We start from the raw sequence: 22,011 nt of genomic DNA on the forward strand, positions 1-22,011 counted from the left end.
AAAATTGTGAATTTGTTGAAGCGGAATCCGACCTTAACATTGCGACAAGGAGCAGCAAGATTAAAACAGAAGGGTATAGAAGTATCACATACAACTATTCGAACTCATCTCCTTGCGCATAAACTTCATATAACTTCAAATATCGAAGCACAATGAAGAAACCACTGTTAGGCGAAAAACATGTGACGAAAAGACTCGCTTGGGCAAAGGAGAATTTGGACCGAGATTGGAGCAACGTGATCTTTACGGACGAAGCTTCTGTTTGTGGGGATATACTGACATCCGACGTTCCTGGTCAACCTTGACCAATAGATTAATACAACGGACTGTTAAACACCCTGTAAAAGTTCATCTTTGGGGCTGCTTTTCCAAAACAGGGTTTTGGAGCATTACATCTGTTTACATACAATTTAAATGCTCCGAAGATGCTTAAAATTTATGAGAAGTGTTTGTTGCCGACTGCTGAACGATGCTTCATAAAAAAAAAACGAGGACTGAATCTTACAGGGAGACAACGACCCAAAACACCGGAGCAAGCTTTGCACCGAGTGGAAAGAGCAGTCTGGCATCGTCACACTTGATTGGCCATCGCAGTCGCCAGATGCAAATTCCATTGAAAATGTGTGGGCATATCTCAAGCACAAGCTTCGAGGAAAAAGAGTGTGCACTTTGAAGCAGCTGACACGACAAATTCGTCTCATTTGGAGATCTTTACCGAACGAATACGCAGTCAACTTAGTGGAAAGTATGCCTCGGAGATGCCAGGCAATTATCAATGCCGGTGGTGACTGGACTCATTATTAATGGTATAGCATTTTTCTTCTCATGGAGTACAACACATCCGTGTACTTAAAAATCATTAAAAATAAATTTTTCTACACACTAACCCGTACACGCTCTTACTTTACAGACTGTACTTCTTTGCGAAACGATATAACTACCTTTCGTAGCAAATTGAAAACAGTAATAATTCGCAGATTCAGTAATAAATCGCTATTCCCTCGCTACGCTTTTCCGCGCAATAAATATGGCGTGGAAAGATCTTGCCTAGGACTCGCGTTAATAATAACAATAATTAGACCAACTACCACTATTACTATGCGGCAACAACATCCGCGAATGCGGTACACGTATACGCGCGCTTTTTCTCGCCCGTCGTTTCCATTAACTTTGTCCTCGTCTACGCGATTGTCGGGCAACGATCCCCGAGGGCGGATAGCTTTAAACGTTCAAATGAGAAAAAAGTTCTTTTACGGAAACATTAGCACCTGGATGGAGCGCCTCCTTTGCGGAGCGGCGCTCTTGAATGCAAACGAGCGCTCAATAATTCGGGAGTGTTATCAAAGGGCTCCACGTGACGCAAGAAATATCAGCCGAATTGCAATGCGAAGAATAATGCCTCTCGTGTAAATGCCTTCGCTGTGCTTCGTAACAAGAGAGCGCGACGCTTTTTATCGGCGCGACTGAGAACGCTTTTATTTCACGTCTGCGAGAGAGATCCGCGCGATTTCACGCTTTATTAGACATATTCTTCGATGAAACCGTGTCATCCGACTTTGATTGTTCGAGAGTTTCTGCTTTTGCGAAATTTTACTTTGTACACGTGTATCTCGCTCGAGGTTTCTCGATATGTATATGTATGTCTTTTGCTTACTTTGCGTGCATTATATATAAGGGCGCGCGTATTGAAGTCTCGCGTGAGAGCGAGTATCTAAAAATCGTCCCTCGTTTCTCACGGTTATATTAAAAACGTGTATACTTTAGAGGCCACGCGATCTATCAAGACCCATTTTTCGCGGCGATATTATCAAACAGATAGATTGCGGTTGACGCGTTTTTACATCGCTCCGCGTCTCGAAGTAACGATCTAAATACGTCATGTCGGGATTACAGGCCGAGTCCCCGCGCGCAATTAAACTCGAGCGGGAACTCCGTGTTTTTCCGCATCGTGTTCGCCCGCTCGCCGCTCTCCTCCTCCCTCCCCCTTCCCCTCCCCCTCCCTTCCCCCACCCCCCGCCCACGTTGACGTCGTTTAATTATAATTATTGTCCGAGAGAAATAAATCCTCTCCGCCCACCGTCTCGCAAAGTATAACGATGTCACGCGCACGAGGCGACAAAGCGAGAGGCGTTCCGCTCGCTAAATTATAGTACGCGGCGCGCGACGCGATAATTCATACTCTTAGAAAACGTGACCTACGAATTAATTTGCATTGTTGCCGAGATTTACATGCCGTTTTTTCACTCCTTTTTTTTTCCTTTCCACAGCCTCGCGTGTTCATCGCGAGCGATCGCGACGGTTCTTGGGCCGTGTTCGCGGGTGTTTTCCGACAGCGCCATTTTCGAGCGCGGCGCAGATGTCGAGGTCGGTTGTCCGCCACGTCGGCGACCATTTCCACTTAATCCCCGCAGCCGGCACTTACGAATTCGCCTTGTTCGGTGCTTTCGCTATCGAATTAAACCGCCGAGACCGTTCTAAATTCACCATTATCATTGTACCGCTTTTGAAACAGCGAGCGCGGATCTGCCATTCGCAAAGCGTGTTCTAATCAAATTACAAATTGCATCCTTATCAGTATTTTGCTGTGAGCAAAATGTTAATCTGCAATATGACGGGTTATTGGACTTATGCGTTTAGCAGTAATGGGGAAAACGTGACGTAGTGTTTTCTCGCAGAAAAGATGAAACAAAATTTCATTTCGCGAGATTTTGTTTACGACGGAAAAAGTTGGTTTTTCGGACTCTCCCTTTTTCTTTTCCCGACTTTTATACTCGAAGCGAGCAAGAAATTTTTATAACAAGTAAGGAATATTCAAGTGTCCTAGATTTCCTAGATAACGTGAGACCAAATTTGTGTGACATTTTACCACACACTTTGGTTTGGTTTGCTTTCCTAAAAATTGTTCTTTATTCCGAGGTCTTGCGAATCAACCAATTAAGCTCACTTATTAATAACGACACAGCGATTTAAATATTTCTGGATGAAATTTTACATTTTCAAAAATCGCCACGCCCGAGAGAGAGAGAGAGAGAGGGGGGGGAGGGGGAGAGAGAGAGAGAGAGAGAGAGAGAGAGAGAGTGGGTGAGTGAGTGAGTGAGTGAGTGAGTGAGTGAGTGAGTGAGCGAGTGAGTGAGTGAGTGAGTGAGTGAGTGAGTGAGTGAGTGAGTGAGTGAGTGAGTGAGTGAGTGAGTGAGTGAGTGAGTGAGTGAGTGAGTGAGTGAGTGAGTGAGTGAGTGAGTGAGTGAGAGAGAGAGAGAGAGAGAGAGAGAGAGAGAGAGAGAGAGAGAGAGAGAGAGAGAGAGAGAGAGAGAGAGAGAGAGAGAGAGGGGCAGCTTCCCGAGCGAGTTTGACGTTTTTCTGCCAACATCCGAGAATCTAGGTATAAATTGCGGTACACACAACCCGGTACATCCATGGAATACGACTTGTATGTAACCACGCGCATGATACACCCCCCGGAGTTATATAGATTTAAATCAACGACGCTGAAGTACGAACTAGCATTTCCCTACAGAAGCACAGGGACATTTAGAAAAGCCGGCGTAAATATTTGCACGGCCTGTATCAGATGCCACGGCGGTGCAACGGCGTGTTGTAACGCTGCTCCTTCAATTATTTCCCTCGCGTGTTACACGCCGATCAAACAGCCGGGACAATATTCGCCAAAACTACCACAGCAAACATCGCCATTTCTCATGATTAAATCAAAACACACTCCTGTCGCGTTCATAGATCAACCTGTTGATCGTTAATTCCAGACAGCGTTATCCCTCGCGTCGCGCGAGCGTTGCGTATCCACTTCGCTTCTCGGTCTCTCTCTCTCTCAGCAAAAATATTGAACCGCGTCGCGGCCGTCGCGTAGCCAGCTGTCCTCGAGCGATCCTGCGAAAATTGCTCGCAGTATCGATCCGCCGCCGCCGCCGCCGCCACCGCCGCCGCCGCCGCCGCCGCTGCCGCCGCCTCTGAGACATCCCCTTGCTTCCGTGGCAAAATTAATTGACGGATGCGCAGTGCCGCGCGGGATCCACCCGGACTCTTTCCCGTCCGTGTACATATTTATTCTAATCGAGCCTCCGCTGAAAATTCGATGAAAGCGCGAGCCCGGCCGAGTCGCGAAATTAATTGGAAAGTAAGCTCCTGCCGAGCACTCATCATGCTCGAGCCGATCCATCGCCCAGTCGCTTGCGACTCGGAAATCACGAGCGCTCGAAGGCTCGAAGAGGCTCGGAGGTACCAAGGTATCCCATTCCGCGTCTTCCGCGCGTGTGCTTTCGCGTTCTTCTCCACCAAAATCGACGGATATGTTTCGAACGCAGCAGCGACCAAGACAACGGCACGGTCCGCTGGTTGACAGATATCGATATGCGGCGAGCCGAGCGGTTCGCGCAAAATACACGGGACTGATCCGTTTGCGTTAACGCGTTCCCATTGAGCTCTTGCCGACCCGGCGGATCGATCGCGCCGAATATCAGCAGCGCACCTTCGGCTGAGGCACAGCTGCGCCCGTGATGTCCCGTGATTCACATGAGAAGCTATTTCCCGGGGATGTGTGTGCGTGCGTGTGTGTGCAAACTCGACAGCGGACCCCCGCAACTGCAATTCGCAACTGCGCTCGTGCGCGGCGCGAGGGTCTTTCGCGTTGCAGCGAAACATCACTATTTATGGAACGTTCGACTGCTACAGCTCTCATCGCGCCCGCGCCCGCGCCCGCGTCCGCAGTTCCCTCGTCGAATATTCGTGGCTTTTCAAGCCGGATACAAACGTTTGGCATTTTCGCGGGCATTCTCGACAGCGTCGAGAATTTTTTTCACGCCCACGTAATTTTTTTTTTCTGTAATTTGCTATTTTGTTTGTCTTGCACGATCTCATTAGGAGTAACAGCCGAATGGGGGGGACGAATTTCGTGAAACAACCTTTAATTTGTGACGGGATTCGCGAATTGCTGAGGAAACAATTTTTCCCAGGTGAAAAATTTGGGATGTGTCTTTGCACGTTGCGAGATAATTAAAATAAAGTTACAATTAAAATTTCGCTACGACTTCCGTCGTGAATCACGAAAGCGAAATTTGTAGTGTTCGGGTGTAATTGCTCAAATGCGAGTATCGTATGTTTATCCTCTCTGACGTTGCCCCGTCATCGTTCCTCTCGCGGGGAGAGCAGTCATCGCGAAATTGCGGCCGGGAGTTACAGTCGCATCTGGTCCAGACATTATGTATCATCGTGCTTAATGGCTTTCCCCTCGAATTGCTTGTCGAATCGCGAATCGAAACCATCATTATTGTGCTTCCTGTATGATTACAGCATATTAGTTGTCGATAGCGCAGATAACGTCGCGATTAGCAGATGTTGTTCCGCTCGTAAATACAAGCGAGAGGGGATAAACCGGGAACGGGAGAGATATAGAGAGAATGAGAGAGAGAGAGAGAGAGAGAGAGAGAGAGAGAGAGACGATGCGATAATAGGAAATGAGCGAGATTAGGTTACATCGCCGAGGACATTCGGCGAAATCCTGAGAGCGCTTTGCATTTTGTCGCTTGGATTGGCGATGAAAGCGAGAGAGGTAGAATAATGAAAACCTTCACGCGATCAGTAATCTTACACGCGTCGTCGTGAGAATCGTGTTGCTTCGCTCTTCGATATCTCTTAAATATCGAAAACGCCGTGGAAGCTCATTAATTGCTCATTATATATATTATAATTTCTCATATCTTAGATATGACATATATACGTATCACGGTGAAACGACAATACAAAACGTATTAACGAAACAAAACTGTGCTAAGAAAAGGGAGTGAGAATTTTACACAACGCGTCGTGTTGGCAAATTGAACTAACTTTCGGAGAGAGCGAAATTGCACGCGAACGCGAACGCGAATGAACGTATGCTTCGTGTAACTATTTTACTCGTTTTGATACCGTGAACGAATACTGTGAACTGGACGGTGACTCATAAATTCACCACCGCGCGCGTGGGCGTCACGGTTGGATGCTTTGTACCATTGAATCGCCGCATTAATTGTTCTAAATGTTAGCGCGATTAATGTTTGATCGCAGTCGTGCGCTGATTGTATAACGATGCGAAGCTCGCTACGCCTACGAATATCTAAATAATAGAAGACTAACTGCGAATTGATTTTCGAGCGCATCGCTATTTGCGGAAACGCATTTCGCGATAGCGAAGATTGAATAGCTCTCGACCAACAATTGGGCTGATATAATTGATGAAAAATATCCCGCGCGCACTCTCTGTGCTTGTCGAATTAATAATTAAGCATTTCTTTTAATCGGTTAAATTCATATTTAAGTATTCTCTCGTGATTCCCGTCAATTCTCCAAATTTGCACGATCCGATTTTCTCGGTTCGTTCGGAATTAAATCGCGGACATTCAATCGGCACATCCCACTCTTCCGCTAACCCTTGCCGCATCGCGTCTCAAACTGCGACGAGAAAGGAGAAGAACGAGAGCACATATAGAGAGGGTTAGAGAGAGAGAGAGAGAGAGAGAGAGGGAGAAAGAGAGAGAAAGGGAGACGAAGAGGGAGAGGTGAAACGAACCGTTGAATGCGCAACGAATAATTAAATGTCAATCGCACGCCAGCTCGTCGGGCGCAGGCTTAGAGTCACTGCTTCCCTCCTTCCTTCCCCCTGTCTCTCTCTCTCTCTCTCTCTCTCTCTCTCTCTCTCTCTCTTTCTATCTCCTTCTCTCTGGCTATTTACCTAGCTATTTACCTGACGCACATGCGCGCTAGTAATTATTACATAACGGTTGGTATAACTGCAAACCATCAGCCATTTAGAGCAACGGCTGCTCCGACCATCGACAATCTCGCATCCGTGGGATGCGAGGTACCGTGTTGATTAACTGTCGTTCTGTAGAACGGAATTGTAAGATACACGTGTAACAACAATAAGTCGGAACAATGATGAACGCAAGAACGCGCGTTCCGCTAGTATCGACGGTAGCATTACGAGATTCCCCGCGATCGCACGAAGTAACTGCCAAGTCGAAAATACGGATGGAAGCGGAAATTGATTATTTTCCGATAACTGACGCAGGCGTTCTACCGACGGGTCAATTAAATTAAACGATTATCGCACTGATATGGCGAGTCGGTTGAAAAATTGAACCGAAAGTGTAGCGGGGGGGGGGGGGGTTTACGAAGGCAGGTCGAATTTTTCAAGGGATCGATAGGGGAACAAGTGTGAGGAACACAAGTTGCGATTGAAAATATCGCAGGGAAAAGTCAACCGCGTCGCGCGAATATCTAAGACAGAAGTTTCGTCGGAAACATGGTCGCGCGCAGACGACATAGTGTGGAACATTGTCGTAGCAAGTCAGCCGCGAACAGCTCAAGGGACAGAAATGTAAAATAACTATAGCTCGGTAAAAAAAGGAGGAGAGGGAAGGGAGGATGAACATAAAGCAGGAACGATAGAGGAGCATCCGGCGAAGAAACAGTGCACGGGAAAATGGCAAAGGGGAGACAGAGGGGGAGAGAGAGAGAGAGAGAGAGAGAGAGAGAGAGAGAGAGAGAGAGAGAGAGAGAGAGAGAGAGAGAGAGGGAAGGGGAGAGAGTTCCTCGCGTAGCATTGAAAGATTAATGACTCCAATGTCGGTTGCTGATTAACCCAGGTCCTATCAAAGCACCTCGCGATTCGTTAATCTCTCAATTAGCGTCGCACTAATAGGTCTGCCGAACCTGCGTGTTGCACCCCTTTCAACACGCGATTGTTCTGCATAATACAGTTGTCTTGCTGAAGCGTCGGCTGTTCTTGCTGCAATTGACCCGCTATTGTGTTAGACGGAACTCGATCCTTCACTTTGCCATGGTCGAATTGCCCTTGACGTTTGTGCAGGTGCGGGTATCGAGTCGAGTCGAGTCCGCCGACTCGATGTGTGTGTATGTGTGTATCGTGATCCAAATTTTTATATGGGCTTCGCGTACTTTATTTTTTAGAGATCTCTTTGGCGGCTGATTTCTCGCGAGAGAAATTTTTTTCTATAGCGGAACGGCGAGATAGATTAATAAGAAATTGTAGAACAGAAAGTAAACAAACAGTAAATAAATGAGAGAATCCATGCTGTATGAATTTTTAGCAAAGGGCAGATATCGTTTTTTGCGTTAACAGCGCTCGGAAGAAGCTATATAGCTTTAACCTTCGTCAAGCGATCTCTCTCCCGACGATGCAACGCTTTAAAACGTACAAAATATTTAACGTCTGCGCGATAAGCTGGCGTGATAAAACGATATCGAAAGGGTTCGGTATTCAGGAGTCAAAGAAGGGACTATGCGAAGCAGTCGCCGTTCGTTGCATTGGCAAATCGGTGTTGTTGTTATCGGGGAATTTGGTACGAGTGATAAAAGTAGCTATGCACTGCGAATTTGGGTCGTGCTCAAATCCTTCGATCTGATCTCTCGAAGCATAGAGGTACTACAATTATGACGGTAATCATCAGCGCTCTAATTATATACTCACTTCTGTGCCCTTTGTCCATGACCGGATCCCTCCTCAGTTTCACTCTTCTCTTCGCGTTCATCCGCGGTGCTGGAAAAAAAAAAGAAATACACCTTAAGATTCAGACTTCAATCGTTGTACTTGACTGCGCGAGTTCTCGTTATTCTGTGAATAAATCATAGCTCGGGGAGAGAGAAAATCACCCGGGATGAAGCGAAGCGATAATAAAATGCAGAAGCGCACAAATGAATGTAACATAAATGCACGGGAGAGACGAGCGCATAAAAGTGATATCAACGCGAGGAGAGTCGATTTGTCAAACGGACATGATTTTAAAATCTCATTTAAAAACAGTACATCCGCGAAGGAGAAAGAAAAGCGTAGCGAAATCGTGAGAGCGGCAAATGTTTGTTTCCCCGGGAAAATTGCATCGATTTATAAATGGAGGTATACTGCCGGTGGGCACGGTAACTCCGTATGTACGAGTAGTTTCTGCAAAACAAAATGATTTTTCTTTCGCGAGCAGGTAGCACGTGGCCAATGATGGAAAGTGGTCGTGACTCGCGCGTTGCGCCGCGGAAGCCGCGTCGGCCGCGCGCGTTGCTTTGCAAAAGTGACGGACTTCGTGTTGCGAGAAGAAACGAAATTTCTGCCACACTGTCAGTTATCGTTTGCGCGATTGCCGATCGCGCTCGCGTGATATCGCGTGATTCGCGTCGCGTTTTCGAGCGCCCGTCATCCGACTCGAAATCCGGCGCCTACGCGTCGGGAAAACGAGTTTAACCGGCGCTGCCGCTCATCGTTGCATTTTTTGCGCTGCCGGCGCGGATTTCAGATTAATACATGCGAGCAACGACGATGAAAGAGCCGCGACGAGGCGAGCGACGGCTGGCCGGCCGGCAGGGGGTAGGACTTCGGGGAACGGTTCCTTTTTTTAAATATAATGCGCCCCGGCGAGATTTCTGCTCGACGTAGCGTAAAGGCGATTTCGGCGCTAACCTCGATTGCATCCCTTCTGCGATCGATACCGACGATCCGTACCGGCGCGACTGCTTCGGAAAATCGAGCCAACGATGCCGCGAGCCGCGGATAAATGTCCGATGGGATAAAAGCGACCGTCGGGAGCGCAATCGAGTGAAAGTGGTAAATTTTTTAACGCGCGACACGCGCCTGTATTTTTCAGGGCGGGGCGGTGGCAATCGGTGGCACTCGTTTCTAGATAAAGACTTCAGTATCATCCGACCTTTTTGCATCTTTCGGCGAAAAATGCAATTTTTCGTTCTCGAGACACTCGGGGCGCATTGCTTCAATTACCCGCGAACGTTAATCGTGATGTGTGCGAGCTATATTTCACACGAGTAAAAAAAAAACGATGAAATTAAATTAGCTTATATCGAGTTAAATGATCGAATTAATTCAGACGGTCGTTTACCGGCAACCGGTAGTTGCGAAACACGACGGGACATTTTTAATCGCGTGTGCGTTTTGAGGAAAATAGAGATAGAGATAGAGATAGAGAGATAGAGTGGGTGGAAAAAGGGGAAAGAGGGAGGGAGTTGACGTAATTTCCGAGTGAAAAACGTCACGCAGCTGGGGGCCGCTGTGTGAACTTCGTTAACAATTTGGTCGGGACTTGAATGTCTCACGATTACTTAGCGTGAGAGCGCTTGATTATCCTTCCACTTTTCCACTTGGTCGGTTATCACGGTGTGTTTATCAGCGCGCAAATTCGTCCCCTCATCTTAGGTAAATCGAACGCGGGATGAACATGAGTTGCTACACGAGAACTTGGCGACGCGTTAATAACTTGTCGCTCAGGAAACATGCAATTAACAATATTATGTTTGTTTATTAATCTCCATTGTACGAGGATATCTGCTTATCAAAGACACGTCGCGCGACTATCGTATCTTCTCAGCAGAGTATCTTCTCATTTGGACGTAACTTGCGAGGCCTAATTAAACAAGCACGATCTGTAAATCGTAGAACGCGTATCTCGCTTTGCATTAAAAAGAGAGAAAGAGAGACACGAATTCTTCCCAGTGGCGTGTATTTCCCGATCTTACGATTTCGCCGCGCGCAAATACTCGTGTAAGTTTCCTTTAATTCACAAATATCGCGCAGACCGTATTTCCCCGCCAGAAGCGCAAATCAATTATACGATCCACTAACGGTTATATCTCTGCTCTCCTCCCTCTTTCATATTCTATCTTCGTTCCTACCCTCTCTCGTCCTTCCCGTCCCCTCACGTGCAGCTTGTTGCATCGCAGTTTATCGGCGAGATAGACGACGTAGGCGTAATCTGCCTTCCGATCGACACGCCGTTAATGAACACATGGACAGATCGCGATTCGCACGTAGAGCCGGCATGGCGTGTCGGGTCGCGATAACAGCCGAGGCTGCAATCGATATAGCGCGCCTATACGCGGGAGAGGCTAGGCTCGCCGAGGTGGGAAAAATAAAACGGCTCGTTTTTCCACGGTGATCCACGCGTGAGGAGGAAAATATGCATGTCGAGAGGCCGCATTGCGATAAAATCTCCTGCAAGTCGCACACGCCACGGAGACTCCGCAGACTCCAAGAGTTTCCCGCGCGATTCCGTGCGACCACAGATTGTCAATTTCTTGTTATTAAAGTTATGACAGGAGCGGTATCGAATGGCGGTGGCGTTACTCGCACGAAATCACGCACGTCTTTGTCCTCGTCTTTGTTGTTGTCCGACGAATGATCAGAAAATACGACGGAAACTTTGTGAGTCGATAGTAGCACGATAGGACTGACTTTCTTTTCTATCTGTTCTCGTGAGACTTTAGAGAGGGATTATCGCGGACTTTTTCAGCGTTTCCATGATATATAAATAGTGCAGTTTGTGGCTGTTAATTACGAACATTTTCAACAATCTTGAGGATCATCTGTGCGGCGCATGAAACTAATAAATCAATTTAATTGGTTGACATGAGTATTCGCGTGATATACTAAGGGAGGAATTTTAGTGTTTTAATTAAATGCGATAGCGAAGTAGGTGCTTTTGTCGAGAGGCTCAGAACCAGGTCAGCCATAGCAAAGAAAGGAAAAGAAAAGAGAGTAGTGCACCGTGAGACCGGACTAGTTAGTGCTAATGGCGATAAAATCATTCCACTAACGACGTGTGACGAAAATGATCTTTGTGTGTGTACCGTGCATGCACGTCGTTCAAATGCCACTGTATAAAAATCTCGCTAAGCGCTCATTAATGAGTGACCAAGAATAAATATTGGAATACAATTACTGTCAATAGTTAAATAATCGTAGCCATGAAGTATCTTTCGTCGGAGGTCATACGGGGTTGGATTGCGAATCTTCCTCGAGGTATCTCGCGATAATTCATTGGACAACGTTTTTACGTTCGAGATATACATCGCGATTTAATTCCTTCGCCTTTCAGTCGTTAATTTCTGTTCGTAAAAATTGCAGTGTAAGAGATAATCGGCTAAACGCGTTTAAATAAATACACTCCTTTGCCGCGGTAAGCTTTGTCGCGGCAGGACGCGAAATAAGAGAGACGCGCGAAAGCGCGCTTTAATCGAGACACCGGTGCCTCGATAATCTGCGCAAGAAAAATATCGTGTCGAGGCAGCTGCGGTACGACGTAGTATAATCCTACCGGATAACGAAATCCTGAAACTCACGATAGAAACGGGCTTTCGATTCGAGCAGAACCCAACGTATTATAAATATTTAGGAAGAGAGAGAAAAGAGGGGATCTCGCGAGTTGCCCGAGAACAGTCGATTTCAAGTCACTTTCGGGCGAGAGCAATAAGCGCATCTTTTAATAGCGCGTTTATATGACAAAGTCGTTCGTTTTCCTCCTTACGAATGTCGAACCGCACAACGCGCGAGGTAAATTGATAGTCATAAATCGCGAGAGGAAGACGTCGCGATGAATTTCAAAATTCCGCGAGGATTTCAAACAGGGAGACGACAAATTCGCGTGATTTCTCACAGATACGCGGGGAGTATTACGTACACGAAAATGATCACTTCGTTCACAATGGCAACAGTTTCTCCCCGGGTACGGCGGCGACGTCGGACGTATCATCGATCTTTACTACTGCGTATTATAACGCCACTCCTCCGCGAAAGAGTGATTCTGTTAAAAGCAGTTCGCGCGAGCGGGTGCGCGCGCGTGTGTGTGTGTGCGCGAATTGAAAACAACGTTTGATCGTGCTCGAGTCGGACATCATAGCCTGATTAATCCAAACGCGCCGTGTTATCCTGGACAAACGGACCTCTTGCGTTTTTCCGCGGCGGATTAATCGCCGTTCGCGCGCGACACCTTGCTTCTCCCGACGGATGGATTCACAGCAAGCCCCGAACTCAATTAAAATTCCCGATTGCTAATTAAGGGAATTTCACTGCTGACGCGACAAAAACCTCAAGCTTACTACCTGAGACGGTTAACCGAGGCGGAATTGAATTATCGCCTGATTGAAGGTCGGTAACGCCAAGCAATTCGCGTGTCTGCTGCGGGAATCACGTGCGAAGGAATGAAGTTCACGTCGAACTTTGTAACAGAATGAAATAGTGAGGGATTATTTCTTAAACAGCCGAGAGCGGTTACAATCGCACTTTGTGTCGGACACACTCTGACGTTCGATAATCCCCAATTGGCCTCTATTTTTCTTTACGTTTCTATTCCTGTCGAGCGTCACACTTTATTATTCTACTGCCGCTTCCGAATCACAACAACTTCCTATCGATAGCGCTACGACTGTGCTCTTTTCGCAAGAAAAATTCCCGTCATAGATGTAGAAGGGTAATAAATAAATGAAAACGAGGGGATTAGCGCTGTGGCCGGGGAGGTAAAAGTTAACGTGCTCGCGAGACCTTTGCAAATGTTTCAATAAGCGGACTCACCAATATCACTGTCGACGTCATGAATGACGATCTTGATACCTTCCCCATCGACCAGACTGCCCTGCCTAGGTAGTTCTCGTTCCTCGACCGCCACTCTGCTAACTGCCGTAGGAGGGACGCCCTTTGCCGCGCCTGGTGCCGATGTCAACGCCCTTATCGCGTTTATATCGGGCCTGAAATGACAAGCGAGAGATCCGTGACGTTAGCAAAATTGTCGAGAGAGAGAGAGAGAGAGAGAGAGAGTGTGTCCTCGTAAATTCCTGTCGTTGAATTAGGAAATTCCCTTGCTGCTTTCGCCGAGTAGACATTTTAGATGGACATTCGATTGATTTGCGCGCGAACTTTACTGAAATAACGGAGGAGGGCCGGTTCGAGAGGCGACTGCTCTGAAACGTTGCTGAAATCAAATGTAGGAGATAACGAAAGTTCCTCGCGAACAATTAACAGCAACAAGTAAACAACGAGCGTTAGCGAGTTAGTTCGTCGATGCCTGGGGACCGTTTCGGAAGCCACTAAAGACTCCCGTTGATGTGAGCCCGTGCGTAAGCCGATTTAAGGGACTGATTATAATCATTATGTGCAGATCAGGCGGACTGACCGAGTCATCGTGAATAAGCTGCAAAATTGCTATCGATCCGCTAAGTCTCGCTATGTTGCGAAACTATCCCGGAACGACCAAGACAAGTTTAATTTTGCCATCGCTCGAGGCAAAGGATAAAAAAAATTGGCTGTTCCAGCCAATATCGACTTTCGTTCTCTTGTTTTTGCGAAATTGCGATATAAATCGCCGTGAAATATCGCTTCGTTTGGTCGAGCATCGACGCGAGCCATGTTGACTCGAGATGAACTCTTAATAAACGTAATTCGTTTATTAATCTAACAATATTAATATGCGATGCCATTATTATCGATCGCGTTATCTCCGACATTGAGCAGCATCGTTTAAGCGCTCCTCACTCCAACTATGTTCATTTGACATTTCGCATTAATCGGAAACAATGATGGGAGAAATGTGGAGAGCCGGTGGTAGCGTAAAAATATTCCCAGGTAATGATAGAAAACACATGCGAAATGTAAAATTTTATCGAAGCAAATTGGCGTACTTTACTGCAGTATAAACGTCCGGATATTCGAACGAAGGGAAATATTTTCCCCACTGATTATCAGCGACGTCGTTGAAATTATATAATGGCGAGCCCCGCGTCGGTGCGTAGAAAACTCGTCTCGCGCTGCAATTCGTCACGAGCGTGCCCTTAATTTTCAATACAAAACAGGTAGCTAACTGCCCTTAAACGAAATTCTCCTTACAACGGGAAGGAAAAAAAATACGAGCGAGGAGGACGCGGGAAAGACGCGGAGGTCTCGCCGCGGGCGTTTTTCGCCAGACGACGAAAACGAGTTTTTCCCCGGTGGGTCGACTTTCAAACGCCGCCGCCGCCGCCGCCGCAATTGCGTTAAACTTTCCACCGGCAGGCGGATGAACATCGCCGACCGGGCAATACATTCTTCGTCCGCCCACCCGCGGTGTCACACCACCACAGACACAAATTACCGTCCTAATCCCGCGCCATAAAGGCTAAGGAAGCTTATGTACGTTCGAGGTTCATAAAGTAGCCCGGCGGCCGCTGTAACTATCATCTTGTCCCGCGCTAAAACAACGGCTGACTTCGCCCCGGAAACATTTTTAGCGCACTACATTTGACCGTTTGATTCTCGAGCCGAGATAACATGCATGGCGATCTTTATGCCGGACATAAAAGACAGTAATCGGAGACGGCCGCCGCGTCTCTGATGGAGAAAAGATCGCGCTTTCGCTGCTCTTCTTTCAGGAAACAATTCGTTTGGCGCGCCACGTCGAGCGAGCGAAGGAGAAAATAGCGGGAAAAATTGTCAAATCTTTCATTCGCCCGTAGATTTACTCTCGACGGTATTTTCGAATCACGAGTCGTTGCTTGAAACATTTCCGCGCGCAACAATCGCTCGAACGGGCGACGCCCGCAAATCAAATCGCATCTTAACGTCACGCGGCTTTTCCCGCGAAATATATATCTTCCGTTTTCCGGGCGATTTTGTCCCGTGGGGATATGAATTTTTCAGACAGACGGATTAAACACGCATTAAACGCGCGTGCACCGGCCATATGAATATATGGCTTTAAACGCGGACGAGGGGAAGAAGTCGGTGCAGCGATGCAACATTGAGTAGTTTGGCATATGTATGAGTCTCTCTCGGTATGTGCCGTATCGAAGAAAATTGCCGGCGCATAATCGCGGCGAGTTGAGGAGAGGAACTCGGAACGATGTTACGACGAGAGCGGTCGGCAAAGACCGCTCGCGCGCTCGCGGCGAAGAATGCGCCCGTTGTGCTCGATTTTCGCGATTAATCTTTTAGCTGGCAAACGGAGAGTAAACACAAAGAGCGACGAGAATAAAGAGTAACGAGCTCGGCGTTAACACGGGCGTGCGGGGTCGAAGCAACGTTCCGAAAGACACGCGCTCGAGAGAGTAACGGCTCGTGAGATCCTCCTCGAGATGTACGAGGAGAGAATCCGCTTGACGATACTTTAATTTGCACCCCTTTTATCCGTCGCAAATTCCTGGCTCTCGAAGCATCTCCTAAATATCCCGGCTGTGAGTACGGCACGTCGTGCTATGAACGCCGAATGGAATTCTCGTTAAAGTTAACTGAAAATTGACGGGGAAATTATATTGGCGGGATCCGGCTACGTCGCGCGCCGAAGAGACTTAACAGCGTTTCTCGCGGCATTTCTTTAAAATCCGGTCCCTTCGTCGGGGAAATGTGTGTCCCTTCGTGCGGCGGCTGTGCGGCTCTCTCTCTCTCTCTCTCTCTCTCTCTCTCTCTCTCTCTCTCGGAGAGAATTACCTTTGTGAAGGAACTTGCTTGCTACTTCGAAACGTCTTTTTTCCGTCTCACTCGAGAATTATAAGAACCGGATAAGAGGGAAAGGGAGTCTCGAGGATGGGGATGCGTGAAGGTGTAACGAAGATACTCGTATCTCCCACTTGGCGCCGGCGAACTTCTGATCCGAAATGTTAACGCGCCACCGCGTCACCACACACCGCGTTTCGCATATAATATAAAATAAAAATTCATAGCATGTGATCAGTACGAGCGAGCGATTCCGCGTGCGTGTGCGTCTTCCGTTTCTTTCCCTTGCAAATTGAAATTCGAAATACCGCCGACGAGACGGCGGAGCTAAGCACGCGTGGCCCGCAGGCGTCGGGATTATCTCGCGTTTTTATTCCCAGCGCGCCTGGACACCGAAAGAAAGGAGGAGAAAAACAGAGGAGAGAAAGAGAAAGAAAAGGAGGAAAACGCGGAGGCGAACAAGACGGAGGCTTCAAACGAGCCGTGCAACTTTTAACGAGCCTTGCCTCTCAAAAGCGTTTCCGTTTTCTCCGAGATAATTTCGCGACCGCGAAGCGTTCGTTGTCTATTCGGCGAGAATGGCGCGGAATAGAAAGAGAATTGGCACGTGTGTGGAATTACCGGAGCGGTTTGTGTCCTTTTAATTATCCTTTGAGGTCCATCGGGATGTTGCGCGAATACGAAGGATTAACTGCGACTATCGAAAAGCGTCCTCTGTCATTTAATGTTTTGTCCGTCGGTTTCTCGCGTCTCATTGTCTTCGGGACATCACTGATTGCGCATTAGATATTTGCCCCCCCCCTCCCTGTCTTTCTTTCTCTTTGAAATAATTGTATTCATCATTCTACCGTAGAATATGTAGAATTGTTCATGAAAGGGAGTTAACTTTGAAATGCTCGCCTTTATCGTGGCTCTGACGCGTGGAAAGTATTAAAAATAAAATTTTATTAAAATTTTATTATCGTCGCGTATGTGTGAGAGAGAGAGAGAGAGAGAGAGAGAGAGAAAGAGTACAGGCAATGTGAATTTTCGGAATTCCGATCGGCAATTCTTAAACGTCAGCTAGGCGAAATTGCCTTCTCGGACTTGTGCCTACCGACTGATTCCCTCCCTTTGATCCCTCGATTACCGAATCGTTGACTCACATCGTGCGTTTTCATCTGATCAAATTTTTCGTCGCAAAGAATTGCAAGTTCATAAAGGTGCTCGCAGCAGGTCAATAACGACGATCGTAATAACGGCGGTATTATCTCGCGAGCGGATGGAATGCAGTCCGTGTCATCTTGTATATCGATAGTCGATTCTTCCCTCCGCAAACGCGTCCTCCGATCATGCGATTTCGCGTGTGGTATTGGCATCACGGGGTCACAAGCTCGCACGACCGCGACCGATCGGCATTTCAAACGTGACGAGTATCTTGTGTAAACGCACGAGCATGGGCGACGTTTATTTCGGTGGAAATAAAAATACAACAGCCGGCGGCGAAGCGCCTTTAGCAAACATCTCAGCGCAGATCGAGATTGAAAAATAGCGAGCGAACCTATACATGCATATATACATATATACATATGTATATATACATACATATATATATATATACATACATACATATATATATATATATATATATGTATATATCCGATCTTGTTTCGTCTCCTTCTATTTCGATGGAATATCAAGTGCGTTTTGGAGAGAATAAGATTGCGCAAATCCGCGAGAGTGTCTCAAATGTTTCGCCAATACGGACTTTCCCTCCGATGCTTTGACGTAAGCTTCTCTCCCTCGCGATGTTTCCCCAGTCGTGGATATATTTTCTCTTCATTTGCAGCGTTCAAACGCGCAGTTTTAGCAAAGTGATTCGGGGGAATCCGTGAGTCTCGAAACGCGCCTCGTCTACCGCAGAATTCCCCGAATGTTTACAGTTATGTGGAAGCGGCTTGTTAGAGATACGGAGTTTTCTCTTTGTGAGCGGGAACTTATTACCTGAGAAAAAGAGAAATAAATAGAGAGCAATGCCGGCCTAAGCAGCGGAAGATCGCGGTGACTCGACTGCGCGTCTCGCGAGGAACTCTCCCCCGTGCGTTTGGGACTCCGTTCTTTCACGTTCGTCGCTATTAACCTCCCGAGACGGCGGAATTTCGCTGTCAGGAGCGTGCCTTCAGCGCACACGCTCAAATTAAATTCCAAATGCGCGCTATTTTTCAGACGTTAATCAAATCGCGGGGTATATACGTATGTACGCGCGCGTTATAAATAAGTCGACGACGCTAGCGAATGGGGAGAAGCAGTTTTTTTTTTCAAATATCCGTGCGCCGATTCGCGCGACGGTGTAAGAGAATTAGAGAACTTGAGCGATAGACACGCAAATACGTGAGAGGTAGTCAATGAAAGAGCGAGTAAACGAGATTAAAGAGAACGATTTCCAAGAATACGGATCGCAACTGAAGTGTGATCTTGACATTTGGAGGCAGAAGTAAATGCTTTCCATTGGATTCCTATCTTGGAATCTCTTTCTACTTTCCATATACGAGAGGAAGCCGTGTCGCGTTTGATCGGAATCCTGCGATTAAATGCAACGAAATATTGCTCGAAGAAGTCGCATGACAACTTTAAAAAAAGAGTTCTCTCTCTCTCTCTCTCTCTCTCTCTCTCTCGGTTTCGCTCGAGAGTTAGCCGAGGGTGGAGAATGGAAATTTACAAGATCATAGCCCTTTATGAGATTCTTCTCGTTCTTTTCATCGCCGCTCATAGCCACTCTTTGAAGGAGAATCGCTTAATTGCGCAGTGCCATCACGAACTCCGGCGGAATAAAAGCTCTTCCTGCCGTTTCGCTGAATAAGAATGAGCTGCGCGGCAATATCGATTAGCACATCCTCGACGAGATCCCCGCGGGCAGATCGAGTACCGTTTTATTCGCGCGTTTAGCGTTATTTCCTCGCCGAGCTTCGTGGCGTTCCCCCGCTTGAGTGACGAGAGAGAGAGAGAGAGAGAGAGAGAGAGAGAGAGAGAGAGAGGAGGGAACATTTGCTCGCGCGCGCGAAAGTCTCAAATGCTCCGTCATTGCTCCAATAAGAGCTCCAATAAGAGCAAGTAGGATTTATCAGCTCAGCTTTCGATCTCCATGAAATCGCCTTCACAACTCGCGAAAGCACTCGGCGAGAAGCGCGAGGGGATGAATTGTGCGCACGTCGAGCGCGTTTCTTCTTGCATAAACGAACCGCGTAAGTTTGCACCCGGCGAACTATGCAGGATTAAAGATAATCCCGCAACTGCGATAAATCGCGAGCTCGCGCGCCCGCGTGTTTAGTTTGGTTTAGTTACTGCGAAAATCCGAGATCGCGCGGGGTGCACGCGGCCGAGAAGGCGGATTAAAGAAGCGCGGTAATTGCGTTAAATCGTCGTTTCGCAAATAGTAAGCGGGGCAGTTGAGAAGTTGCGGAATTAAAAAATTTACATCGCGGCCGAAGCCGCGGTAGATAACAATCGCGCGACCGGGTCGCGGAGTATAAGCCGCAGAATTAAAATTCCTAATTCGCCGTGACTGTTCCCCGGCTATCCTCGAGAATGGGAAGAAAGTACGACGTAAGCTATCGCTTTCTCCCGGAGTGGGCGTGGATATTCTTATTCGCTCAGATTGTTCATATCGCCGTTACGATAAAAGACAAAAAAGAGTGTCTTCTTCTAAGACGTTCGCTCTCTTCCTCTCTCGGGGATTGAGTCTTCCTCGAGAAAACTTAATAGCCGAATGATTACGTTACTCCTTATTACGTTAGAAATGTTGATCGCGCGCGAAAGAGGCGGGGCTGCCTTTGCCGTAAAATGGAGCGGATAGAGAGGAGCTCGCCAGACATAGTTTGCAAAATTCATCGGCAGCGGAAAATATGCTAGCCAGCGTTCGCTCGCTCGCACGCGCGCATGATATTCGGTGGAATTGCCGGGACGATTTACCCTGATTTCCGGCGGTATACCAAGATGGCGATACTCCAGATCGCGGTTGGCGCGGCGCACGGCCGCCGTGCTGGTATTCGAGGCACGAGCGAATTTCGACGTGGTGCAGCGACGGCAAGGTCGCATTAAAGCGCAAGTGCGCTTCCGTCGCGCTCGGCAGCGCTCGATGTGTTCCGTCGATCTAAAGGCTCGTCTACAATAGCTGTAAGAGAAAGGCTGTAAGGCTGTAACGTAAGCTGTCAGCGAATGAAAATATTTCATTTCTTGTCTCGCAACCTTACAGCCTTACTCTTACAGCTAATGTAGACGAGCCTTAAGCCAACGTGAGCCGGAAGAGAAAATCCCGCGGTTCTTTAATTCTAACGGCCGTTCCCGTGTCTCCCGATTTAGAGATCCGCGGAGAGGCATCGAGGAGATTGAGGTCGACGAATAGTGCCGCTTTAAGAGAGATTTACGGCTCGACGTTATGGATAATCGACGATCCTTCCCGAAAGCGCGAACGAGCCCGAAACGCGGAAAGCGCGAACGACGGGAACGAGTCGCCGATAGTTTTGAAGTGCTTCGACGTGTGTGCGCGCGCGCTTCGTTTGCGAAATTAACTTACGAGAGTCACGTTTGACGCATTTCTCTTGGATTTGGCGATGCGAAACTGTGCGTTGGGCAAATAACGCTGAGTAACTGCGATCGCATCGAGATGAGGAACGTAACGTCCGGATCGTAAGGGGAGTAATTTTTTCGGCGGCTTCGCTGATGAATCGCGGTGATTAAAACAATGACGTATCATAATCTATTCAGTTCGCGGACGTCTACTCTGCGGAACATTCCAAATCGCGTCGCCGATGCGATTGCCTCTGTTCCAGCTCCATTATTCCCGGCGAAAAATGGCGGGCAAATCGCTGGTAATTTTTCTCACGTGACTTCCCCCCGTGACTTTTTCTTAATCATCGCGCGATTCGTCTCGTTCTCCCGCGATCTTAAATGTCCCCTCGAAGCAGTCGGAGAATATATCGAACTGACACTCGCGCCAGGAAAAATCGAGGCACAACGATAACTTCGGGAGTTCTCAATGGCACCTGACCCGAATGGTGCGAGATAATAGCGATTACACGAGCCAGATGATTCATAACGTTGACTGATGTCGACGACCGTCTTCCCCGAGCTTCTCCGCTCGATCGGAAGAAGGACGAAGACGCCGGCGAGGCGGGATCCTGGGGTTAAGCCAATTTTGACAAGGGCGATATATTACCTGACGCGACCCTTTCGCCAGATATCCCGGTCCTTTTTCCGCCAGCGTAACAACCTGTCGGAAGGATGACACTTTTCTGCCCTCGATGTGTCGGACCTTCGACCCTTGCGCGCGAAGCACGTGTGTGCGAGCGAAGGGTCAAAGAATGTAGGTAGATCTTTACCGCGGGCTTTCAAACGTGTCCGAGGTCCCGAGGCGGCGACTTATACGCAAAGAAAGGAGAAAAAAATCACGCCATAATAGGATTACGAGAGGCGCGACCGGGCGCGCCGTGGCGCCTTAGAAAACACGAAATCGAAAGATGAGAGACGAGATCTCGCGATGTCGAAGTGCTTGTTTTAAAGCGAGCTTACTATTCGCTTTAATATTAACGGCGCATGTGCACCACGCTCTTCCCTTTGACGACGCGTTGTGCCTTCGAGCGGAACGCACAAACGACAGAGGAATGAAAAAAAGAAAGGAAAATAGAAGAGAGCGAACCGGGATGATTTTAATTCAAGCGTGCGAAAGACGGATGCCGCGGTGGAATAACTGTCGTCGCGCTGAATACGCTTCGAATTTGTCCGCTGCCGTC

The 22,011-nt window shown here is 47.8% G+C and overlaps 1 protein-coding gene across 7 annotated transcripts in view; it reads right to left on the reverse strand.

Annotated features, from left to right (window-relative positions):
* Positions 1 to 22,011, reverse strand: part of Fife (regulating synaptic membrane exocytosis protein fife) — a 174,872-nt gene that overhangs the window by 51,575 nt on the left and 101,286 nt on the right. For all 7 annotated transcript variants that reach the window (XM_025300137.1, XM_025300134.1, XM_011143115.3 and 4 more), the window contains 2 exons: positions 13,355 to 13,527; positions 8,480 to 8,548 (listed from right to left, as the gene is read on the reverse strand). In XM_025300137.1, the coding sequence (XP_025155922.1) occupies positions 8,480 to 8,548; positions 13,355 to 13,527 (242 nt within the window). The remainder of the gene's footprint in view (positions 1 to 8,479; positions 8,549 to 13,354; positions 13,528 to 22,011) is intronic.

This window comes from Harpegnathos saltator, unplaced genomic scaffold, assembly GCF_003227715.2.
Source record: "Harpegnathos saltator strain DR-91 unplaced genomic scaffold, Hsal_v8.6 scaffold33, whole genome shotgun sequence".
Taxonomy (NCBI): domain Eukaryota; kingdom Metazoa; phylum Arthropoda; class Insecta; order Hymenoptera; family Formicidae; genus Harpegnathos; species Harpegnathos saltator.